At 40.7% G+C, this 22,262-nt stretch overlaps 1 protein-coding gene across 1 annotated transcript; it reads right to left on the bottom strand.

Moving 5' to 3' along the window:
* Nucleotides 1-13,515: 13,515 nt before the first annotated feature.
* Nucleotides 13,516-22,260, bottom strand: LOC124287342 (testis-specific serine/threonine-protein kinase 3-like; the record flags this gene model as incomplete). The annotated part of the gene is made up of 4 exons (XM_046723840.1): nucleotides 13,516-14,205; nucleotides 17,878-18,085; nucleotides 19,072-19,220; nucleotides 21,904-22,260. Coding segments are annotated over 4 exons (1,134 nt in total), but the record flags the coding sequence as incomplete, so codon positions are not given.
* Nucleotides 22,261-22,262: the final 2 nt, after the last annotated feature.

The raw sequence follows: 22,262 nt of genomic DNA, 5'->3' as shown, positions 1-22,262 counted from the left end.
GCGCTGTTTGGGTTGTCGGGAGTGGTTAAAGAGCGACGGGTTGGGGTGTTGTGGCAAGGGCATAAGCTGGGGTATAAAGCGGTTGGGTGTAGTAGTACTAGAATGGTAGGGTGTAATGGTTAGCTCTTACATGGTGTCCTCTTACCATAGCGCCATCTCACTCACCCAAACCCAGCTCCCACTCATACTTGTGTCATATCGGGAATATACTCCTTCACAGTGAGAGTTGAACTTATCAGACACTTCTTCATACCGTTTGACACAGTAATCTGTAGTCAGTAATATCGGTTAATCCACAGTGCCCTGTGGTCATCAATATAACAGATGTACCACTTCGGTCTGTGGTTATTAGCATTGGTAATAGTGAGGGAATATCAGCATTAACAATTACATTACAGATCTCTGTAGTCAGCAATATCAATGGTATCACGAAGGTCTGTAGTCAGCAATATCATTTACATCGCGGATGTCTGTAGTCAGCAATATCAACTACATCACGGATGTCTGTAGTCAGCAATATCATTTACATCACGGATGTCTGTAGTCAGCAATATCAATTACATCACGGATGTCTGTAGTCAGCAATATCATTTACATCACGGATGTCTGTAGTCAGCAATATCAATTACATCACGGATGTAGTCAGCAATATGTAGTCAGCAATATCAATTACATCACGGAGGTCTGTAGTCAGCAATATCAATTACATCACGGATGTCTGTAGTCAGCAATATCAATTACATCACGGAGGTCTGTAGTCAGCAATATCAATTACATCACGGAGGTCTGTAGTCAGCAATATCAATTACATCACGGAGGTCTGTAGTCAGCAATATCAATATCGGAGGTCTGTAGTCATTACATCACGGAGGTCTGTAGTCAGCAATATCAATTACATCACGGAGGTCTGTAGTCAGCAATATCAATTACATCACGGAGGTCTGTAGTCAGCAATATCAATTACATCACGGAGGTCTGTAGTCATCAATATCAATTACATCACGGAGGTCTGTAGTCAGCAATATCAATTACACGACAGAGGTCTGTAGTCAGCAATATAAATGACATCACGGAGGTCTGTTGTCAGCAATATCAATAACATCACGGAGGTCTGTAGTCAGCAATATCAATTACATCACGGAGAGGTCTGTAGTGAGCAATATCAATTACATCACAGAGGTCTGTAGTCGGCTATGTCAGTTACATCACTGAGGTCTGAAGTCAGCAATATCAATTACATCACTGAGGCCTGTAGTCAGCAATATCAATTACATCACGGAGGTCTGTAGTCAGCAATATCAATGACATCACAGAGGTCTGTAGTCAGCAATATCAATTGCATGACGGAGGTCTGTAGTCAGCAATATCAGTTGCATCACGGAGGCCTTTATATCCCTAACATACTACACAGTGTGTATTGTGTGGTCCCTGATATTGTACAGATACGCATATATCCCAGCGAGGATCTTTACTCATACTATATATAGTAATCGCTGCTTTCTGTGACTGGTATACGTACAGGCCGTCATACTGATTTTACCTAAAAGAGTCCCTTAACAATAAACAAAGCAAAATGGAACTTTATGCTTTGACATTTTTAACATTGAAAAGAAACATATTGCTAAATTACGTTTAGAAAAATGAATAATTTTCCCGCAAAACATATTTCATGATGTGGATAAATCAGACATGGAATATTTGAACTTTTTAAAACAATCTCACGCAATCACGAACCACGCGGAAATAATTTTGTAAACTGTCCATTAATCGTTTAGGCGAGTCGACAATAAAACCACTTTGATACATTTACCACAATCTGAAACAAATCGGCGTGGTGTTATCTCCCCTGTGTTACTGTAATTGCCAACACCGATTATTCGTGTACGTCGGCGTTTGTCTTAACAGTGAGCATTATTTTGATAATATCGTCTATCCATCTCCTTTACCTCCAAAGAGGCAGTACTTGTCTCGGAATGGCGACAGACAACCGCGTTTAGAAGCCATCGGGGGGAGAAGCAAGTCAAGACTGACATCTTGTCTGAAAGATGTTAATTTGACCAGACTCGCCTACTCTAAGAGTTAGTTAGTTCTGAGTGGGAAGTCAATTAATGCGTTCAGAGTTATTAACGTTTTCACGTTGACTTTTTAAGTGTTAATCCAAGCCACCATGTTGCCTCAAGGCTTATAGGATAGTACCGAATCGTGCATTTCAAAATGATCTAATGATGGATCAAAGCGTGAGGACTTCTGGCATTATTTGATTAACGAAACAATGGAATTTTATAAAATGAGTGTGAATATTTGAACAAGGCCACAAATATGTACTCTTCGAACTAAGGAATTTAGACCAAGAAAATATTCAGCCACATGTTTGTTCGCTCTTACTAAGGAATTTTATTCCATGAAATGTACATGCTTTATTTCATTTCGTGTTGTCAGCTGTCAGTCAACTTAAACTGATCTAATGCTGAGTGAGAGGTTATCGACCCTTGGCAATAATGTGAAAACGAATGAAAATATTGATTATCAGATGGACATTTGAACTGGGTTTAGAAAAGTTCGGGAATGAATTTTTGGTTTGACATTATTTCTGTTTTATTTCACTGTATGCTTATATTTACCGACAAACAAGGTTAACTCTAATCAGACTTGATAAGAATGCCAATTTACCAGACCCGAGTCCTCCTCTATGACAAAGCTGTTGGTGAGTTCTGCCAATGTAATAACTTTTTGTGTGATAATTTGATCAGGCATACAGGATTGGTATACTTTCTTCGAGATGTTCATTAAAGAATGTGTTATCATACAGACAATATCTGATGGACGTATGTGTTATCATACAGATAATATCTGATGGACGTATGTGTTATCATACAGACAATATCTGATGGACGTATGTGTTATCATACAGACAATATCTGATGGACGTATGTGTTATCATACAGACAATATCTGATGGACGTATGTGTTATCATACAGACAATATCTGATGGACGTATGTGTTATCATACAGACAATATCTGATGGACGTATGTGTTATCATACAGACAATATCTGATGGACGTATGTGTTATCATACAGACAATATCTGATGGACGTATGTGTTATCATACAGACAATATCTGATGGACGTATGTGTTATCATACAGACAATATCTGATGGACGTATGTGTTATAATACAGACAATATCTGATGGACGTATGTGTTATACAGACAATATCTGATGGACGTATGTGTTATAATACAGACGATATCTGATGGACGTATGTGTTATCATACAGACAATATCTGATGGACGTATGTGTTATCATACAGACAATATCTGATGGACGTATGTGTTATCATACAGACAATATCTGATGGACGTATGTGATTATGTGTTATTATAGACAATATCTGATGGACGTATGTGTTATAATACAGACAATATCTGATGGACGTATGTGTTATCATACAGACAATATCTGATGGACGTATGTGTTATAATACAGACAATATCTGATGGACGTATGTGTTATCATCGGACAATATCTGATGAAAGTATGTGTTATAATACGGACAATATCTGTTAAAAGTATGTGTTATAATAAGGACAATATCTGATGAAAGTATGTGTTGTCACACAGACAATATTTGATGAAAGCGTGTGTTATCAAACAGACAATATCTGATGAAAGTATGTTATATAACAGACAATATATGATGGACGTATGTGTTATAATATAATATCTGATGGACGTAGTTATCATTCAGACAATATCTGATGGACGTATGTGTTGTCATACAGACAATATCTGATGGACGTATGTGTTATCATACAGACAATATCTGATGGACGTATGTTATCATACAGACAATATCTGATCATACAGACAATATCTGATGGACGTATGTGTTATCATACAGACAATATCTGATGGACGTATGTGTTATCATACAGACAATATCTGATGGACGTATGTGTTATCATACAGACAATATCTGATGGACGTTATGTTATAATACAGACAATATCTGATGAAAGTATGTGTTATCATACAGACAATATCTGATGGACGTATGTGTTATAATACAGACAATATCTGATGGACGTATGTGTTATAATACAGACAATATCTGATGGACGTATGTGTTATAATACAGACGATATCTGATGGACGTATGTGTTATCATACAGACAATATCTGATGGACGTATGTGTTATTATACAGACAATATCTGATGGACGCATGTGTTATAATACAGACAATATCTGATGGACGTATGTGTTATACAGACAATATCTGATGGACGTATGTGTTATAATACAGACGATATCTGATGGACGTATGTGTTATCATCGGACAATATCTGATGAAAGTATGTGTTATAATAAGGACAATATCTGTTAAAAGTATGTGTTATAATAAGGACAATATCTGATGAAAGTATGTGTTGTCACACAGACAATATTTGATGAAAGCGTGTGTTATCAAACAGACAATATCTGATGAAAGTATGTTATAATAAGGACAATATATGATAAAAGTATGTGTTATAATAAGGAGAATATCTGATGACAGTATGTGTTGTCATACAGACAATATCTGATGAAAGTATGTGTTGTCATACAGACAATATCTGATGAAAGCGTGAGTTATCAAACAGACAATATCTGATGAAAGTATGTGTAATAATAAGGACAATATATGATATATCATTAAGATGATGCAACCTTGTTCTTCCCGCATAACCAGCATCGCCACTCCGCTTATCTCCAACTACTAATAAATAGCTCCATATAATTTATTCTACGTGAATATTTTGTAAACGAGGTTTCATTCTGATAAGTAATGCAAGTTTGAATTGATATTCTGAAGGAAACATTCAAATCTCAGAAATGACTTTAAAAGTCTTTAAAAGAGAATCAATTGATATGCTTTTGAACTTCTTAGTGAAAAGAATCAATCATATGACTTTGAAAATGTGCTACAGAAAGCTCTTAATTGATATCGTGAACGCAAAAAGGTTTGCATCATGCATCCTTCCTGAAAGGCTTAAAGCGTGTCACTGATATAAGGGAGATAACTCTATTCTGTCCACCTCACTGGAACTACAATACCACTTGCAAATCAAAGTAATAAACTTGTACCACCAGGCTTTCATTCATTCCATTTTATGTGCCCAGTGAAATATTTTACACATTAGTGGCACTGACAGCGATGACATGATAAACTGGAATGAGTAAGGCTTTCTTCTTAGAGCCAAGGAGTAATTACAGGAATGCCATTCAGTTCTTTAGTTGTGTGCTGTGAGATATTGACTATGAGCTCTGACATTGTTATGGGTCGGTCATGATCATGGCTGTGGCACATATTTCAGCCTTGCTGTGAAGGAGGGAGGGCAGGGGAGGATTGATTCTGACGGGGTCACTCACCAGCTGACCAGAGGTCACCTGTGATTGGTTACAAGGATCAATGAGTTAACCTGCTTGGGATGGAATATTTATTATATTATCTAAATCATGTCATTCACATTTTTAAATTGATAATATGTTTGCTTGTCATCGGTATTTAGGGAAGCGCGGCTTCGGACCCGGATTTGAACTGTCCGTGCATGATGAGTGAAAATATTAGCTTGAATTAATGTAAAGAAAATAGAGACGTTATCAAATTGAAAAGGACAAAGCTGTTTGCACTCGTCACAATCTGCTTAAGTGATCGTATGGGCATTGCTGTGTTGGTTCAACACGAGAGATTCAAGATTAAAGAAATTGCCACTTTGTTGTGTTTACAAATAACACTGAGTGTTTATCGATTAGATGAAGATTTGCCCAAGTACAAAAATACAGATTCATCATAGGGTTATCTACGGAAAATATCGCCAATGGTATGTACTGACTTTTTACCTAATATTTTTACCTAATGAATGATGTAACAATCCATCATAGTACTTCTCGACTATGATAATCAAAGACAAGTTACACATCTGAAGAAAAAAATCTTGATCACTATCTGGGGATGGCATATTTGACTTTAGTAGAAAGTGTTCAATGGCGACAACCCTTGAAGTGACGCCATACTTGCCATACCTTCGGTCCTACCACTGTATTTTATATTATTCATGTTTACAGCTGAGACGAGATAGCTTCAGGAGATACTTTGACGCCTTTACACATTTCTTATTCACCGTATAAGTTAAATACATGGTTTACACAAGGTTGGAATACACAGATAATACAGACATACAAAATACTATCATTAAAACTACATTGTAGGTTTGACACGAGAACGACAAAAAAAACCAGTTCAAACTATTAGTGTGCCATCTATATTTACTAATTGTCAAACCAAGCAAATCTTTTGTATTCTCATATCAAACAGCAATCTATAACGTAACCTTGCTCTGTTCGTTCACCATGGCTTGTCAAAAGGAAAGCTCACCCACTCACTTGAAACACGAGCCCTGATCATACAACGTCTTGTGGTTCGATTGTATCTATAATAATCGGAAAACATGTTACATATGTTATATTTGGGATTACACTTTCTTAGGAAATTACAGATTCAAGTATTTTTCCTGAGTTGAGTCACAATCGCAAAACAGACCGCGACATTTTGAAGAACAAATAATGAATTTGTTGTGGCCTCATAGCCAGTCCTAATTTTATTCTCATGGATATCAACATAAAGCCTGGATTTTCACCAATGTCATCATTTAAATAAATGTTTTCTTGGTTTTAACTTGATGGCCATTCAGATCCCAACCACGCTGCTCCCCAGTCCTCTCCTCCGCAAGATTCTCACGCAGCTAGAGATACAAAGCAATATCAATTCAAATGCGTTTACTCCAAAAGAAACATAACAATGAGCCCCAAAGATAAATTTTGGAAGTTGGCAGTTTTTCTTTCGCCGGAGATTTATTATTTCGGAAATTATGTTTGAACAGTCAAACGTAAAGGCGCCACGGTTATTTTGTGTCAAATAGGACCTAATAAATACTTGTTATTAGTACGACCGAGGGTGTAAAAGGCCGCCTTTAATGGCAGACGTTTTTTACGTCTAGTGATTACGCAATGACACACGGACTAATAACGGAAACATTCGAGCCAGGAAATGCTCATATTTCACATCAAGTAGTGGCTCTCGCATTTATTTTGATGGATATCGGGCAGAGGATTATAAAATAATGAAACTAAGGGGAGACAACTTTTTAAAAGCGATAAGACCCCGCTGTGAATAAAAAAATCGATCAGCTATCTACTACTCGGGACGTCGGACTCTTCTTGTTTGCTGTCCCCAATAAAGGAGAGGGGACTGAAATGTTTAAGCGTTACCATGGAAATTAAAGAGAATGTCTTTCTTTAAACAGAATCCCATGCTGTGAAAACCCGGAGAAGCCATGCTCCCAACTGATAAATACAAATCTAGTATTTCCTGTCAAAATTCTACTGCTCTAGAGATTGATTTTGTCGAGGCACGTGCGACCCCCCCGCAAAGCCTCGACGGCGTTACTGATATGCGCTTTAAATGCAGCCGACATCGTCGTCATCTTTGGAAGAACATTTTTTCCCCCTTTTTTTTAATACAAAAGAAATAATTAGTTGGTGACAAGGCCCGAACGGGCTGGCGAAGAGATTAGAAAAGCTGTCTGGAGTAGACCGGTAATCTCCGTTTTTTTGCGGCATTTATTACCCGGATCATCGTCCGGGAAATCACCATCACATTAAACGAGCATACAAAGGAGGAGTGATATATTTTGACAAGGAAACGGTTGACAGTTGTATGGTTTGGATTGTGTTTCAAATTTTTGTTGGCTATGTTTTTGTTGTTCGTTATGATGGACATAAAGAACTAGCATGTGAAACTTCAGAATCGCAAGTCTTCGGGAGCTTGGAGAAGGCTGCGTATCGAGTCTGGAGCAGGCAAACCGGTGATCGATATTAAGAGCAACGCCCAGCGCGAGGATGACAACCGTGTCTGGTCACTGATCAGTTAAGTCGCCTCCATCTATAAGGATTATTTCTCAGGAAAATATGTAGTGGCTATAGAGCTCTGGGGTTGGGTGTAGTGGTTATAGAGCTCTGGGGTTGGGTGTAGTGGCTATAGAGCTCTGGGGTGGGATGTAGTGGTTATAGAGCTCTGGGTAGGGGTGTAGTGGCTATAGAGCTCTGGGGTTGGGTGTAGTGGTTGTAGAGCTCTGGGGTTGGGTGTAGTGGGTATAGAGCTCTGGGGTGGGGTGTAGTGGCTATAGAGCTCTGGGGGTGGGGTGTAGTGGCTATAGAGCTCTGGGGTGGGGTGTAGTGGCTATAGAGCTCTGGGGTGGGGTGTAGTGGGTATAGAGCTCTGGGGTGGGGTGTAGTGGTTATAGAGCTCTGGGGTGGGGTGTAGTGGGTATAGAGCTCTGGGGTGGGGTGTAGTGGCTATAGAGCTCTGGGGTTGGGTGTAGTGGTTATAGAGCTCTGGGGTTGGGTGTAGTGGGTATAGAGCTCTGGGGTTGGGTGTAGTGGTTATAGAGCTCTGGGGTGGGGTGTAGTGGGTATAGAGCTCTGGGGTTGGATGTAGTGGCTATAGAGCTCTGGGGTGGGGTGTAGTGGCTATAGAGCTCTGGGGTGGGATGTAGTGGTTATAGAGCTCTGGGTAGGGGTGTAGTGGCTATAGAGCTCTGGGGTTGGGTGTAGTGGTTATAGAGCTCTGGGGTTGGGTGTAGTGGCTATAGAGCTCTGGGGTTGGGTGTAGTGGCTATAGAGCTCTGGGGTGGGGTGTAGTGGTTATAGAGCTCTGGGGTGGGGTGTAGTGGTTATAGAGCTCTGGGGTGGGGGTGTAGTGTTTATAGAGCTCTGGGGTGGGGTGTAGTGGTTATAGAGCTCTGGGGTGGGGTGTAGTGGTTATAGAGCTCTGGGGTGGGGTGTAGTGGTTATAGAGCTCTGGGGTTGGGTGTAGTGGTTATAGAGCTCTGGGGTTGGGTGTAGTGGGTATAGAGCTCTGGGGTGGGATGTAGTGGATATATAGAGCTCTGGGGTGGGGTGTAGTGGTTATAGAGCTCTGGGGTGGGGTGTAGTGGTTATAGAGCTCTGGGGTGGGGTGTAGTGGTTATAGAGCTCTGGGGTGGGATGTAGTGTAGAGCTCTGGGGTGGGATGTAGTGGTTATAGAGCTCTGGGGTGGGGTGTAGTGTTTATAGAGCTCTGGGGTGGGTGTAGTGGTTATAGAGCTCTGGGGGGGGTGGGGTGTAGTGGTTATAGAGCTCTGGGGTGGGATGTAGTGTAGGTTTATAGAGCTCTGGGGTGGGGTGTAGTGGTTATAGAGCTCTGGGGTGGGGTGTAGTGGTTATAGAGCTCTGGGGTGGGGTGTAGTGGTTATAGAGCTCTGGGGTTGGGGTGTAGTGGTTATAGAGCTCTGGGGTGGGGTGTAGTGGTTATAGAGCTCTGGGGTGGGGTGTAGTAGTTATAGAGCTCTGGGGTTGGGTGTAGTGGTTATAGAGCTCTGGGGTGGGGTAGAGTGGTAGTAGAGTGGGGGTTGTAGTGGTTATAGAGCTCTAGGGTGGGTGTAGTGGGTATAGAACTCTGGGGTTGGGGTGTAGTGGGTTTATAGAGCTCTGGGGTGGGGTGTAGTGGTTATAGAGCTTTGGGGTGGGGGTGTAGTGGTTATAGAGCTCTGGGGTGGGGGGGTGTAGTGAGTGGTTTATAGAGCTCTGGGGTTGGGTGTAGTGGGTATAGAGCTCTGGGGTGGGGTGTAGTGGTTATAGAGCTCTGGGGGTGGGGTGTAGTGGGTATAGAGCTCTGGGGTGGGGTGTAGTGGTTATAGAGCTCTGGGGTGGGGTGTAGTGGGTATAGAGCTCTGGGGTAGGGTGTAGTAGTTATAGAGCTCTAGGGTGGGATGTAGTGGTTATATAGCTCTAAGGTGGGGTGTAGTGGTTATAGAGCTGTGTGTGGGGTGTAGTAGTTATAGAGCTCTGGGGTGGGATGTAGTGTTTATAGAGCTCTGGGGTGGGGTGTATTGGTTATAGAGCTCTAGGGTGGGGTGTAGTGTTTATAGAGCTCTGGCGTGGGGTGTAGTGGTTATAGAGTTCTGGGTTTTGGGTGTAGAGGTTACAGAGCTCTGGGTCGGGATGTGCGAATATCTCACACATTCACTTACTCACTCAGTTGTACAGCTATAAGCGTATCGAACATTCATGCATATCTGGCAAGGAACGTCGGAGTTATTGAAGATAAAATTTAAACTGATTTTTTTTGTCAATACCTACTGACAAATATAGTGAATAAAGATGCTTGAACAAATATCGATTCAGGGCCGAAATTACCTAAATCGGCAGGGTTCGTAAAATGTAGAATAATATAAGGCCTGCTGTTCATTAGAACCAATGTTAACGTGTCATTAAACCCCAGAGCGTGTGTTAGTATGGTGCTATCCCGCCCCAGCAGGAGACGTGAAGGATGGACTTCACACATCGTACACTATGGGAATCAAACCACGGTCGTTGACGCATTAAACCAAAGGTCACTCTAACTCCCGAGATTTCATGTACACGCACCCTTTCATAAACTGATCCTGAGAAATACTATGCATATTATTTTAATCATATATTTAGAAAAATAACTAAACTTAATTTCAAAAAGTACAATCAAAAGTATTCTTAGAAATATGTTTACCTCCATTTTCCACTTTGTTGGTCTCATATATATACTGTGGAATTATAAAAGTAGCTATAAATAAATTATATAGGTATTAATATAACTTAGAAAGAAAATATTGACAAAGCGTAATTAATCTGGCGTTCGAGCGTTTTCAACAAAAAGTAATCAAAATGATCACAGAAACCAAAACGCTCTTTTTGTCAAAAACAAACTATTTTTCACTATCTTGTAATCAGCTGAAATCAAGAGAGCAAAACAATTTATAACATTCGGAATTCATGTTTAATACAAGATGCCCTTTGAATCAAATCTGTAGATAGAGCCTGAGAAACTCCTATAAATTAACGACACAGATGCTATGATTAAAGCCGAGGTCTCAGGCTGATTTCATCAGTGGGGTCGCTTTACACCCTGGACTGTGCTTGCTATCTCTCGGCCAGCACGGTGACACTCGAGCGACGCGGGGGGCGGCGGGAATGAGACCAAGTCGCGCGATGACGTGTTTTTTAAGATAATTGCAAAAATTGGATCAAAAAGCCGGCGATTCCACACAGCGATTCTAGCCTTCCATGGCATAAGAAAGATGAAATATTATCAGATAAATTGACAGTTTTCTATTCACCGGGGAATTGGGAGTACAATAGTGCGGGTCAATATCTTAGATCATGCCGATGCGGGCCAATCAGAGTCTGTCAATTTCAGACTGACCTGTGACCCCTGTATTCCGGCTAAGCGAAAGTGACATAGCCTTGGGCAATTAGTGTTGTCTGTTTCATTAAGATTTTTTGCAAGCAACGCCGGGAAGGCTAGGTTTGGTCTTTGATCCACCTTCAATTGCCAGTGATTCACTAAATGAGTTATCCCCACGAGGACGGTGATTAACACAGGAATTTTTAGACAAAAATTAACTGTTATGTTTGCTTCGGCAATCTGAATGGATTTGACGGCCAGCTATTGTTGGGATCACTTGAATTATTCTCCAGCCTTGGACGGTAATACGCAATAAGGGAATCATCATTAATTGTGTTTTAAGCGATCTCTCTAGGGACCGCTGTAATTTCAATGAAAGTTTTTTTCATTAATTGTGGCGAAATGTTCACTTAACCTCAGCCAGACTAACTTCGTATTTTATTCGATTCTTTCATATTATGTCCTGGCTTAAACAGTGAGCATCGTGATACGAAAGTTAATGATACATATCATCGTAAAAGCACCCTTACAAATCGTGTTTCTATTAATGACCATTAATACTGAAGGTCCGGCCCGATGTTAATAGGATATTTTTCCATTGGCATTAATGTGTATTCGTTCATAAAAAAATCAGTGCCAACGTTTGGTAAGGTCCCCATCAACCCGAGGTTTGTTGCCAAATATGACACCGTAATACGACTGCAATAAAACGCCATTTCGAGGGGCATTAAACTGACACTGAGGTTTATCATATTTCTTTATTAATAATGGTAAGGTGACGATTAACCCTTGAGACCAAACCAATTAACAAACGCATCTCTGTGTGGCGCTATTCACACATTTGTGCATGTGAATTCTATTGATGTCATAATTAAATATTATTGAAAATACAGTTTGCGTATTTAATTGATTTAAATACAGTCGGAACAATTAAACGCTATGTTATACTATTGTGACGGAAATGGACAGGTAGACCAATTGAAATCCATTATTTTCTTATACAAATAGCACATGTACTTACGTTGTATACAAAACAGTTTATTATCAAAATTTATTTTGACAAAATCATAATTTACGCAATCATTTATGATAACCTTTGAACGCTTGGTTAACACTTGGGACACTGTAAAGCAAAACTTTATCATATATCTGCCTAAAGTAACGACAATGGGTAACAATAACAATTCAAGAAAGAAAGTCCATTTAAACGTAAACAATGAGGACGCCGAACACTGTATACTCTCTATGTAAAACATCGTTAATCCGAATGGCAGCAGACCAAAAATAATCCCTGGATTAACAAAAGTTTGCATAAAACAATCATTGGTATGTCCTTTGTATATATGTGGGCATTCTAGGATATTATTCGGAAATTAAGGTGCGATGACTACCAAGGATTTTACAGTACAAATCTATCATACACAAGCACATATTTAAATCTTTCCAACAGAAACAGTATTTTCCATACAACTCCCACGTTCGCACACTCGCGCTCAGACGCGCACACGCAGACACAAAACCCATTTTGTAACACGATTTGCAAAATGCCCACTTACAGAGTAAGGGACCGTTCATAATTTATGGTGTGTGCGTGCGTGTGCGTGCGCGCGCGCGCGCGTGTGTGATGATGATGATGATTCTTATGGAGAAGCATGTACAATGTGAATGCCCCCAGAATGTATGTACAAAGTAAGTGATCCTCCCACCCCACCCACCCCAACCGCATATCATGAACAAAATAAATGCCCCCATGACTTTTAAGCTTAATGTTTTAATATTACATGTACAAAATTGAAAATTAAAATTATTAAAACCACAAACACACACACACACACACACACACACCGTGCCATAAATTATGAACGGTCCCTAGGGTGAGGAAAAACAGGACAACGTTTGAACAGTGACAACTGCAGGCATCAAACAAATACACCCTACATTGTATATTACAGCTCTGTATAGGACGAACCCCAAAGTCTGCTGGTGCCAGAGGAATCATTTGGCCAAAACAGTTGCCAACCTTTGATATACCAAATAACAATAAGAGTATTCAAACTACAATTGCATGTTGGGAAAACCAAGAATATTATTCAGGTGTACAGCAGCTATAAAAGTCAACTGACATACATAACTGAAAACATGACAATGCATACATGGAAACCTGCTGCCTCAATTTCTATAAACAAACACTATAAACAAACACAAATACATTTTGCCAAAACTGCAATAATAATTGTATAATATATATAAATATATTATATTGCCTTTGATTCTAAATGTTAATTTTTGTTCAGCAAACGAGCGCATAAATATGATCAGACCCAGCCAGATACACCCATTAGCATAAAACTAAAACACAAAATTAGAAATATTAAATCTCAACAAATATTGCACTTTCTTGATGGAGGAAACAATAAAACCTCACAACGCACTGACAGCGTTAGAGAAATGTTTGAGAAATCATTCACGCAACCGCACTCACGCCTTAGCCTCCGGCTGAAGAGGAATATCCGGCGTTTCACTCTTTCCGATTTTGTCCTTGGACTTCTTTTTGCCATCCCTCTCTTCCGGTCTAAGGTGAAGGTTAGTGAGAAGTGTTGGGCGAGGTTTATCTTCGCTCACCCTGTCCTTTTTCTTGTCCTCGCTGCTGACTGGCTGTGGCGAGGAAGCCTGGCTCAGTGGTGTAGTTGGGGCACCATTGCTCTCTTTTATCCACGGATGCTCCGACATGGCGACAATGGTGGCACGTTTCTTGACGTTAACCTCGAGAATTCGGTGCATCAAGTCCTTACATTCAGGGGAGATCTTCTTGGACTTGGAGAAACTGACCTTCTTTTCAGTCTGGTCTCTGATCATGCGCTTTAAGTTGGAGTCGTCGTACGGCATTGAGGCACACACCTGCAGGTTACAAGTTCACAGTGACCATCCGCATAAACATAACAACATTTGTTCACAAACAGAAACTGTTTTTATCTAATTTAAAGCAATTAAGGTCTCATCTAACACTAGTCATTGTACTGCGAGGGTAACACTGGTCATTGTACAGGGTAACACTATTCATTGTATTGCTTGGGTAACACTGGCAATTGTACTGCGAGGATAACACTGGTCATTGTATTGCGAGGATAGCACTAACCAGTGTTACCCTCGCAATACAATGACTAGTGTTACCCTCGCAGTATAATGACCAGTGTTACATTCGCAGTACAATGACCGGTGTTACCCTCGCAGTACAATGACCAGTGTTATCCTCGCAATACAATGACCGGTGTTACCCTCGCAGTACAATGACCAGTGTTACCCTCGCAGTACAATGACTAGTGTTATCCTCGCAATACAATTACTAGTGTTACCCTCGCAGTACAATGACCAGTGTTACCCTCGCAGTACAATGACCGGTGTTACCCTCGCAGTACAATGACCAGTGTTACCCTCGCAATACAATGACCAGTGTTACCCTCGCAGTACAATGGCTAGTGCTATCCTTGCAATACAATGACCAGTGTTATCCTCGCAGTACAATTGCCAGTGTTACCCGCGCAATACAATGACTAGTGTTACCCTTGCAGTACAATGACCAGTGTTACCCTCGCAGTACAATGACCGGTGTTACCCTCGCAGTACAATGACCAGTGTTACCCTCGCAGTACAATGACCAGTGTTACCCTCGCAGTTCAATGACCGGTGTTACCCTCGCAGTACAATGACCAGTGTTACCCTAGCAGTACAATGACTAGTGTTATCCTCGCAATACAATGACTAGTGTTACCCTCGCAGTACAATGACCAGTGTTACCCTCGCAGTACAATGACCGGTGTTACCCTCGCAGTACAATGGCTAGTGCTATCCTTGCAATACAATGACCAGTGTTATCCTCGCAGTACAATTGCCAGTGTTACCCGCGCAATACAATGACTAGTGTTACCCTTGCAGTACAATGACCAGTGTTACCCTCGCAGTACAATGACCGGTGTTACCCTCGCAGTACAATGACCAGTGTTACCCTCGCAGTACAATGACCAGTGTTACCCTCGCAATACAATGACCGGTGTTACCCTCGCAGTACAATGACCAGTGTTACCCTAGCAGTACAATGACTAGTGTTATCCTCGCAATACAATGACTAGTGTTACCCCGCAGTACAATGACCAGTGTTACCCTCGCAGTACAATGACCGGTGTTACCCTCGCAGTACAATGACCAGTGTTACCCTCGCAATACAATGACCAGTGTTACCCTCGCAGTACAATGACTAGTGTTATCCTCGCAATACAATGACTAGTGTTACCCTCGCAGTACAATGACCAGTGTTACCACTAGTGTATCACTGGTCATTGTATTGCGAGGATAACACTAGTTATTGTATTGCGAGGGTAACACTGGCAATTGTACTGCGAGGATTACACTGGTCATTGTACTGCGAGGATTACACTGGTCATTGTATTGCGAGGGTAACACTGGTCATTGTACTGCGAGGGTAAAACTAGTCATTGTACTGCGAGGGTAACACCGGCAATTGTACTACGAGTCTGCGATGATACCACTGGTCATTGTATTGCGAGGGTAACATTGATCATTGTATTGCGAGGGTAACACTGGCAATTGTACATGTACTGCGAGGGTAACACTAGTCATTGTACTGCGAGGGTAACACTGGCAATTTTACTACGAGGGTAACACTGGCAATTGTACTGCGAGGGTAACACTAGTCATTGTACTACGAGTCTGCGATGGTACCACTGGTCATTGTATTGCGAGGGTAACACTGATCATTGTATTGCGAGGGTAACACTGGCAATTGTACGGCGAGGGTCACACTGGTCATTGTATTGCGAGGGTAACACTGGCAATTGTACTTCGAGTCTGCGATGGTAACACTGGCTATTGTATTGCGAGGGTAACACTGGTAATTGTACTGCGAGAATAACACTGGTCATTGTATTGCGAGGATAGCACTAGCCATTGTACTGCAAGGGTAACACTGGTCATTGTATTGCGATGGTACCACTGGTCATTGTATTGCGAGGGTAACACTGATCATTGTATTGCGAGGGTAGCACTGGCAGTTGTACATGTACAGCGAGGGTAACACTAGTCATTGTACTGCGAGGGTAACAATGGCAATTTTACTACGAGGGTAACACTGGCAATTTTACTACGAGGGTAACACTGGCAATTGTACTGCGAGGGTAACACTAGTCATTGTACTACGAGTCTGCGATGGTACCATTGGTCATTGTATTGCGAGGGTAACACTGATCATTGTATTGCGAGGGTAACACTGGCAGTTTTACGGCGAGGGTAACACTGGTCATTGTATTGCGAGGGTAACACTGGTAATTGTACTGTAAAGTGTATCACTGGTCATTTAACTGCTGGGGTTAACACTGGTTGTTGTACTGCGAGGGGTGACACTGGTTATTGCACGGGGCGTAACACTGGTCATTGTACTGTACTGTGATCATTATCTTACCACACATAAATGTCGTTTTCTGATTGGCTGAGCCAATAAATGTACCCCGCTTACAAGCGAGTAACATTTTTTATGTTACCCGCTGGAGATGCCAAACTGTGGGAATTCGTTTGGTACTTTGTGTTAGTAGTGTTTGACCTGTTACTCCTTATTAAGATCAAATACCCGTGCTATTAGACTACTAAAAACACTTCTTATACAAAGATGGCTAATCTGTCATGCTGTGATAGAATTAATGTGGTAATATGTGGTCTTGAACCAGTACAAAGAAGCGCTTTGAGCATGCATGTGGGATGGACTATAGCGCAATATAAAGACCCATATACATGTAATATAATAGCTCACACTTTGCTAAGGATCACAAAAATTCGCAACTTAGATTTATAATTTCAAATTGTATCCATTTAAAACTGGATAAATAATGATATGGTAACACATCTTTAGGAAAACAGCCACTTTAGCTAACCGTATCATTTATGCACTTGATACATGAGTAACCATAAAAATGGTTTTCATGGCACCAATCAACCACTTTGCAAAGCATGGCACGGGTCATTGATAAGTACACAACACCTGTCAATACCAGGTATGGGATCCTCCAGATGAAATGACATACTGAAAATTTGGATCCATGCTTACGATAGGCTTAGATGTTTAAACCAAATTTGGCCCACATCATAGTTTTCTGTTGAATCAATGATTTGATCCTTAGCAAAGTGTGAATTGTATAATTACCAGCTACCATTATTTCAGGAGGTATCCATAGAATTAAAACGAGGAGAATGTCATACGAACGTTTTTGCAGAAGATACATGGAAATTCAGGAGGCATCAAAATAGAGAAGAGGTGCTATTTTTCTTAATGTACAGTTGTCCAGCGACAGTTTTAAACATGTGTTTATACGAGAATTTATCACATACACACAAATCTTGTGAAACTGTTAGCAACACTAAGTCTTGTGTCTCTGAATTGTGTTTTTTTTTTTTTTACGATTTCTGAAAACCCCTCTTTATTGGCTCTCGGGGTTACATTGCAGCTGTTATCGATTTGTTCAAAATCATCAAGTATTATAAGCGGGTAAACGATTCTTCACCTACCATGATATACAGGATGATCCCCATTGCCCAGATGTCGTGGAGAGGCACGAAGTACGGGATACCTTGGAGAACTTCCGGTGCTGCGTACGCAGCACTTCCACAGAAGGTCTTACTGGTCATTCCGTTGTCATAGAAGCGGGAGAAGCCAAAATCCGATACCTTGATTACGTTCTGGCTGTCTAGGAGGAGGTTCTCGCACTTGAGATCCCTGGAAAATAACCCGCATGAGTTTAATGTCGAAGACAATACTTTTTCAATGACTGAATGAGTGTGGGTCTGGTTTAACGCCTTGAACCTGATTTCAGGTTTTTTTTCAGGACTTATCAAGTTGGAAGCCCGAAGTGTTACTTTGAGGATCGACCACGTGTCCAGGGTGAACACTTGTTCAGAGGGACAAACAGAATATGATTTCTACTATTCCAGTAGCATCGGCTATCAATAGGCTATGATACTGTTTGCCAAAACATATTGGAAGTGGGTGAGTGAGCGTGCTATAATATCGCATTAAACCCAGTAACTTTCACGGAACTTCACTGATTTGGGCTGCGGGCGAAAGGAAAGTCCAAAGGAAGGTGTTCGACATAAAGTACAGCCTAGTGATGATTATAGTTCTGACAGACCAGTTATCTTAACCCACTATTACCGAACTCAGGAAAGGCCAAGGGACGCAACTCTTAACAAATTGCAGCTTTCTGCACGACTTTACCATCTCTGTCCTACAATTTGTAGCTGAGGGCCAAAGCTGAAAAAGTTACGAATAATCATAAACCTCGCACACACAAAAAACAATGCAAAGTGACGTTTCAACAAAGAAGCGAAAGATAATAGTTCGCGTTTGACCACAAATGACATTTCGTTGCTATGACGTCATCAAATTATGACGTCAACACCAGTTAGCTTTCACGTAGACTGGTTCCCGTTCGCTCCAGACACATTTCGCTTAGACTGCCGGGTACCAGTAGCGATACCAAACAGAGAATCCGGGAACCAGTATAGTTTCCAAGATGAAATACTTACTTGAAATGACATTTCGTTGCTATGACGTCATCAAATTATGACGTCAACACCAGTTAGCTTTCACGTAGACTGGTTCCCGTTCGTTCCAGACACATTTCGCTTAGACTGCCGGGTACCAGTAACGATACCAAACAGAGAATCCGGGAACCAGTATAGTTTCCAAGATGAAATACTTACCTGTGGGCTATGTGATTCTTGTGGAGATAGTCTATCCCATCCATTAGCTGCTTGAACATCTTGCGGGCTTGGTCTTCAGGCTGGGCCCCTCTCAGTTTTATATACTCCAAGAGGTCACCATGACCTGCATGCTCCATCACTATGTATAACTGCAAACGGAAAAAGAATGCTCAATAATGACCTTTCTCACCATTATGACATACAGCAACAGTCCCAGTTTTATTAACATCATGTGTAAATGTTGACCATAAACAAACACAAAGCAACAAAATATGATTTAAAAATTGAAACATTGTGCAGATTAATGTTGACTGACTGACTGAGTTTGGTTTTACGCAGCTTTTAGCAATATTCCAGCAACATCACGGAGGGGGACACCAGAAATGGGCTTCACACATTGTGCCCATGTGGGGACTCGAACCCGGGTCTTCGGCGTGACGAGCCAACGCTTTAACCATTAGGCTACCCCACCGCCCCGATTAATGACGCCCGTGCCTGCTAAATAGATAATTGTCATCGTTTTAGAAACCGTTCATAATGTACATTTCGCATTTGGAAGACATTGGGAGGAATAGTTGAATTAGTTCCTTGGAACGGGCCGAACAGAATTAAAACTCCCATTCCATTATGTGTAAGCTCTTACTTGGACGAACACGTACTATTACATCTTCAATGTGGTACTATCCGGTGACTCAGCTCACTCACGCACTCACTCACTACGGTCTTAGCATATAGCACCACCATCAATTCTTCAACTCCCATGGAATTTTGTCAGCCCATGGTTGTATTAATGATTCATATACGTTACTGACTTATAAACATGTATACAGCAAAATTGGTAGTAACGGAAATTATTTGGGATAATTCCGACCTATTTTGTGAGTGCGTGAATTTGCTTGTCCTCATCCATCTTATAACTTTTGTCCGATCGTGAAAACACAAACATTAAGAAATATCAATATCCTCCCTATAAACGACTGAAAGAGATTCGGCCTCGGTTATGCAGAACAGCCTGGGGGCCGCGACGTAATCAAAGACCGCCCGCCCCATTCTTTACGTTCTGGTGCACACGGGCTAATTCGTTCTCGTCATTAGGGACAAGACAAAGCTCTGCCGGTCCGTTGTAGCTTAGCTTCGTTTCTTCTCTCTATGTTTCTCTCTTGATTGCTCTTTTATTCTTCGGGATTAAATGTCACATTTCAGTATTCCACCTAACGCAAAGGCTGTTCTTTCTTAATCTTATATTTTCTTCAATTCTTTTTTAGAAAAAAGTGTAAGAATTAGGACCATCTGGCTCTGTAGCTAACCTCGTGGCTGGAAGCTTGCCCACAGTGTCAGATAAACAAACGTTGTTAAAAACAGTATGTGATTTTATCTCACTTAAGACATCGATACGCGGATTCGCTGTAAAAATGAATTAATGTTTTACTGGGGACACCGGCGAACCGTACGTTTTCAAATGTTTGAAATAAGAATCGGAATCAACATTGCACATACAACGCAACAACATGCTTCACTATCTTCTCCGTTTTTTCCAATTTCTTCAATTTATAAAAACACATGTGAGTGAGAGTATGTCTTTGAACACCGCCGTTTAGTTATACACAGTGGCATACATATATATAAAGAGCCTTGAACAGCAAACAAATTTTTGGGGCTGGTAACACGAAAAACAACGGAGTACGATGCACACACCCATGCAGCTCTTCTGGTTGACTCTACAACACTTATTCAGTGCGGAAACATTCGACAAACTTGTGACATATCAACTATTGTAAGTGATTTGCAGTTTATGTGGCAAATACATTTATTCAGCGTAATTGAGTGAGTGAGTCGGTTTTACGCTGCACTGAGCAATATCCAAGTAATTATAGTTGGGAAAACACCAGAAATTGGCTTGTCAGATTGTATCCAGTGAGGGGAATCAAATGCAAACAGCTTAAGCATTGAGCTAACCACCAGGATACGAGAAACAAGTTAAGTAAAGGATTAATAGAAGTACGATTGAATCGTTTTAGTGCTGAAAGATACATTTTGCAAGAGACATAACTTACTAATCTATTAAAAGAAAATTTCATACGCAAAGTGTTTTTGATAACTTCAGACAAAGTCCTTTCACGAATATCATTTGACGAGTGGAATCGTGTTGTTTTTTCTTGGGTTTAGAGCTACACAGCTTTAATCTATAACTTTCTCATCATAACAAACTCAAACATTATATGTATGATCACTGCTGATTTGTGAACGACACACCAAAGGTTTTGGTTAGTCTGTGTTTTTGGGAGCATAATATAAACAAAAAAATAAAAACAAAACACATAGACATTTTCTGTCAAATATTGAAACACATTAGAAAAGCCGTTTTGTTCCAGTAATAAATCTATTATTCTAAAAGGTAAAAGACTATATGTTCGTGTCGAAACACACCTTAATAGGGTTTGAATATCAGCGTTGTGTAATTGAAACAAACAATCAAGGATTCATAATGATATGGCGTCACGATAACACACACACACACACACACACACACACACACATATATCCCATAGTTCTGTTTGCGATAAAAAACCGTAGAATAATACATTATGAAATGCGTGAAAGAAGTCCCCCCCCAAAAAAACAAAAACAAAACAAAAGTGTTTGCTTTCGCCCCTCCTTACACCTGTCAATCTGTAGAAATGATAACGAATAACTATTATTTAGTGTCAGTTTCTAGATCATCTCAGTTTAAAAAACATTACTTATTGTCACCGATATCGTGCATCGTGTAAGTGAGTTTAGCACTGGTGTATCGCAATATCGATTCAGACTTATTTATATTTGATACTGTACCTTGTGGTGAATCTCCAGGATATCATACAAAGCGACAACATTTTGATGATCCACCACTTTCAATACTTGAAGTTCCCGCGGAAGAAACTTTTCACGAAAGTCCTTTGGTGCACGTTTGCGATTAATAATTTTGACAGCAACCCTCTTCTGAAGCTTCTCGGAATACGCGCTCTTCACCTTAGCGTAAGAACCTTCTCCAAGAGTAGTTCCGAGACAATATCCTCTTTTCTTCAGCTCCGCTTCTTCCTCCGACACAACTAAATCTTTGACAATACGACTCATTTTGTCTGTTACATGTTTGACAAACCTAACACACTCGACAGACAGGAGCAACCATCCTTTCAGTATTGCGCGGCATA

The sequence above is a fragment of the Haliotis rubra genome, unplaced genomic scaffold, assembly GCF_003918875.1.
Source record: "Haliotis rubra isolate DU_JTF1 unplaced genomic scaffold, ASM391887v1 Scf40, whole genome shotgun sequence".
In the NCBI taxonomy this organism is placed as follows: domain Eukaryota; kingdom Metazoa; phylum Mollusca; class Gastropoda; order Lepetellida; family Haliotidae; genus Haliotis; species Haliotis rubra.
The sequence above is the reverse complement of the archived record's forward strand: the minus strand, read 5'-3'. Positions and strand labels throughout refer to the sequence as shown.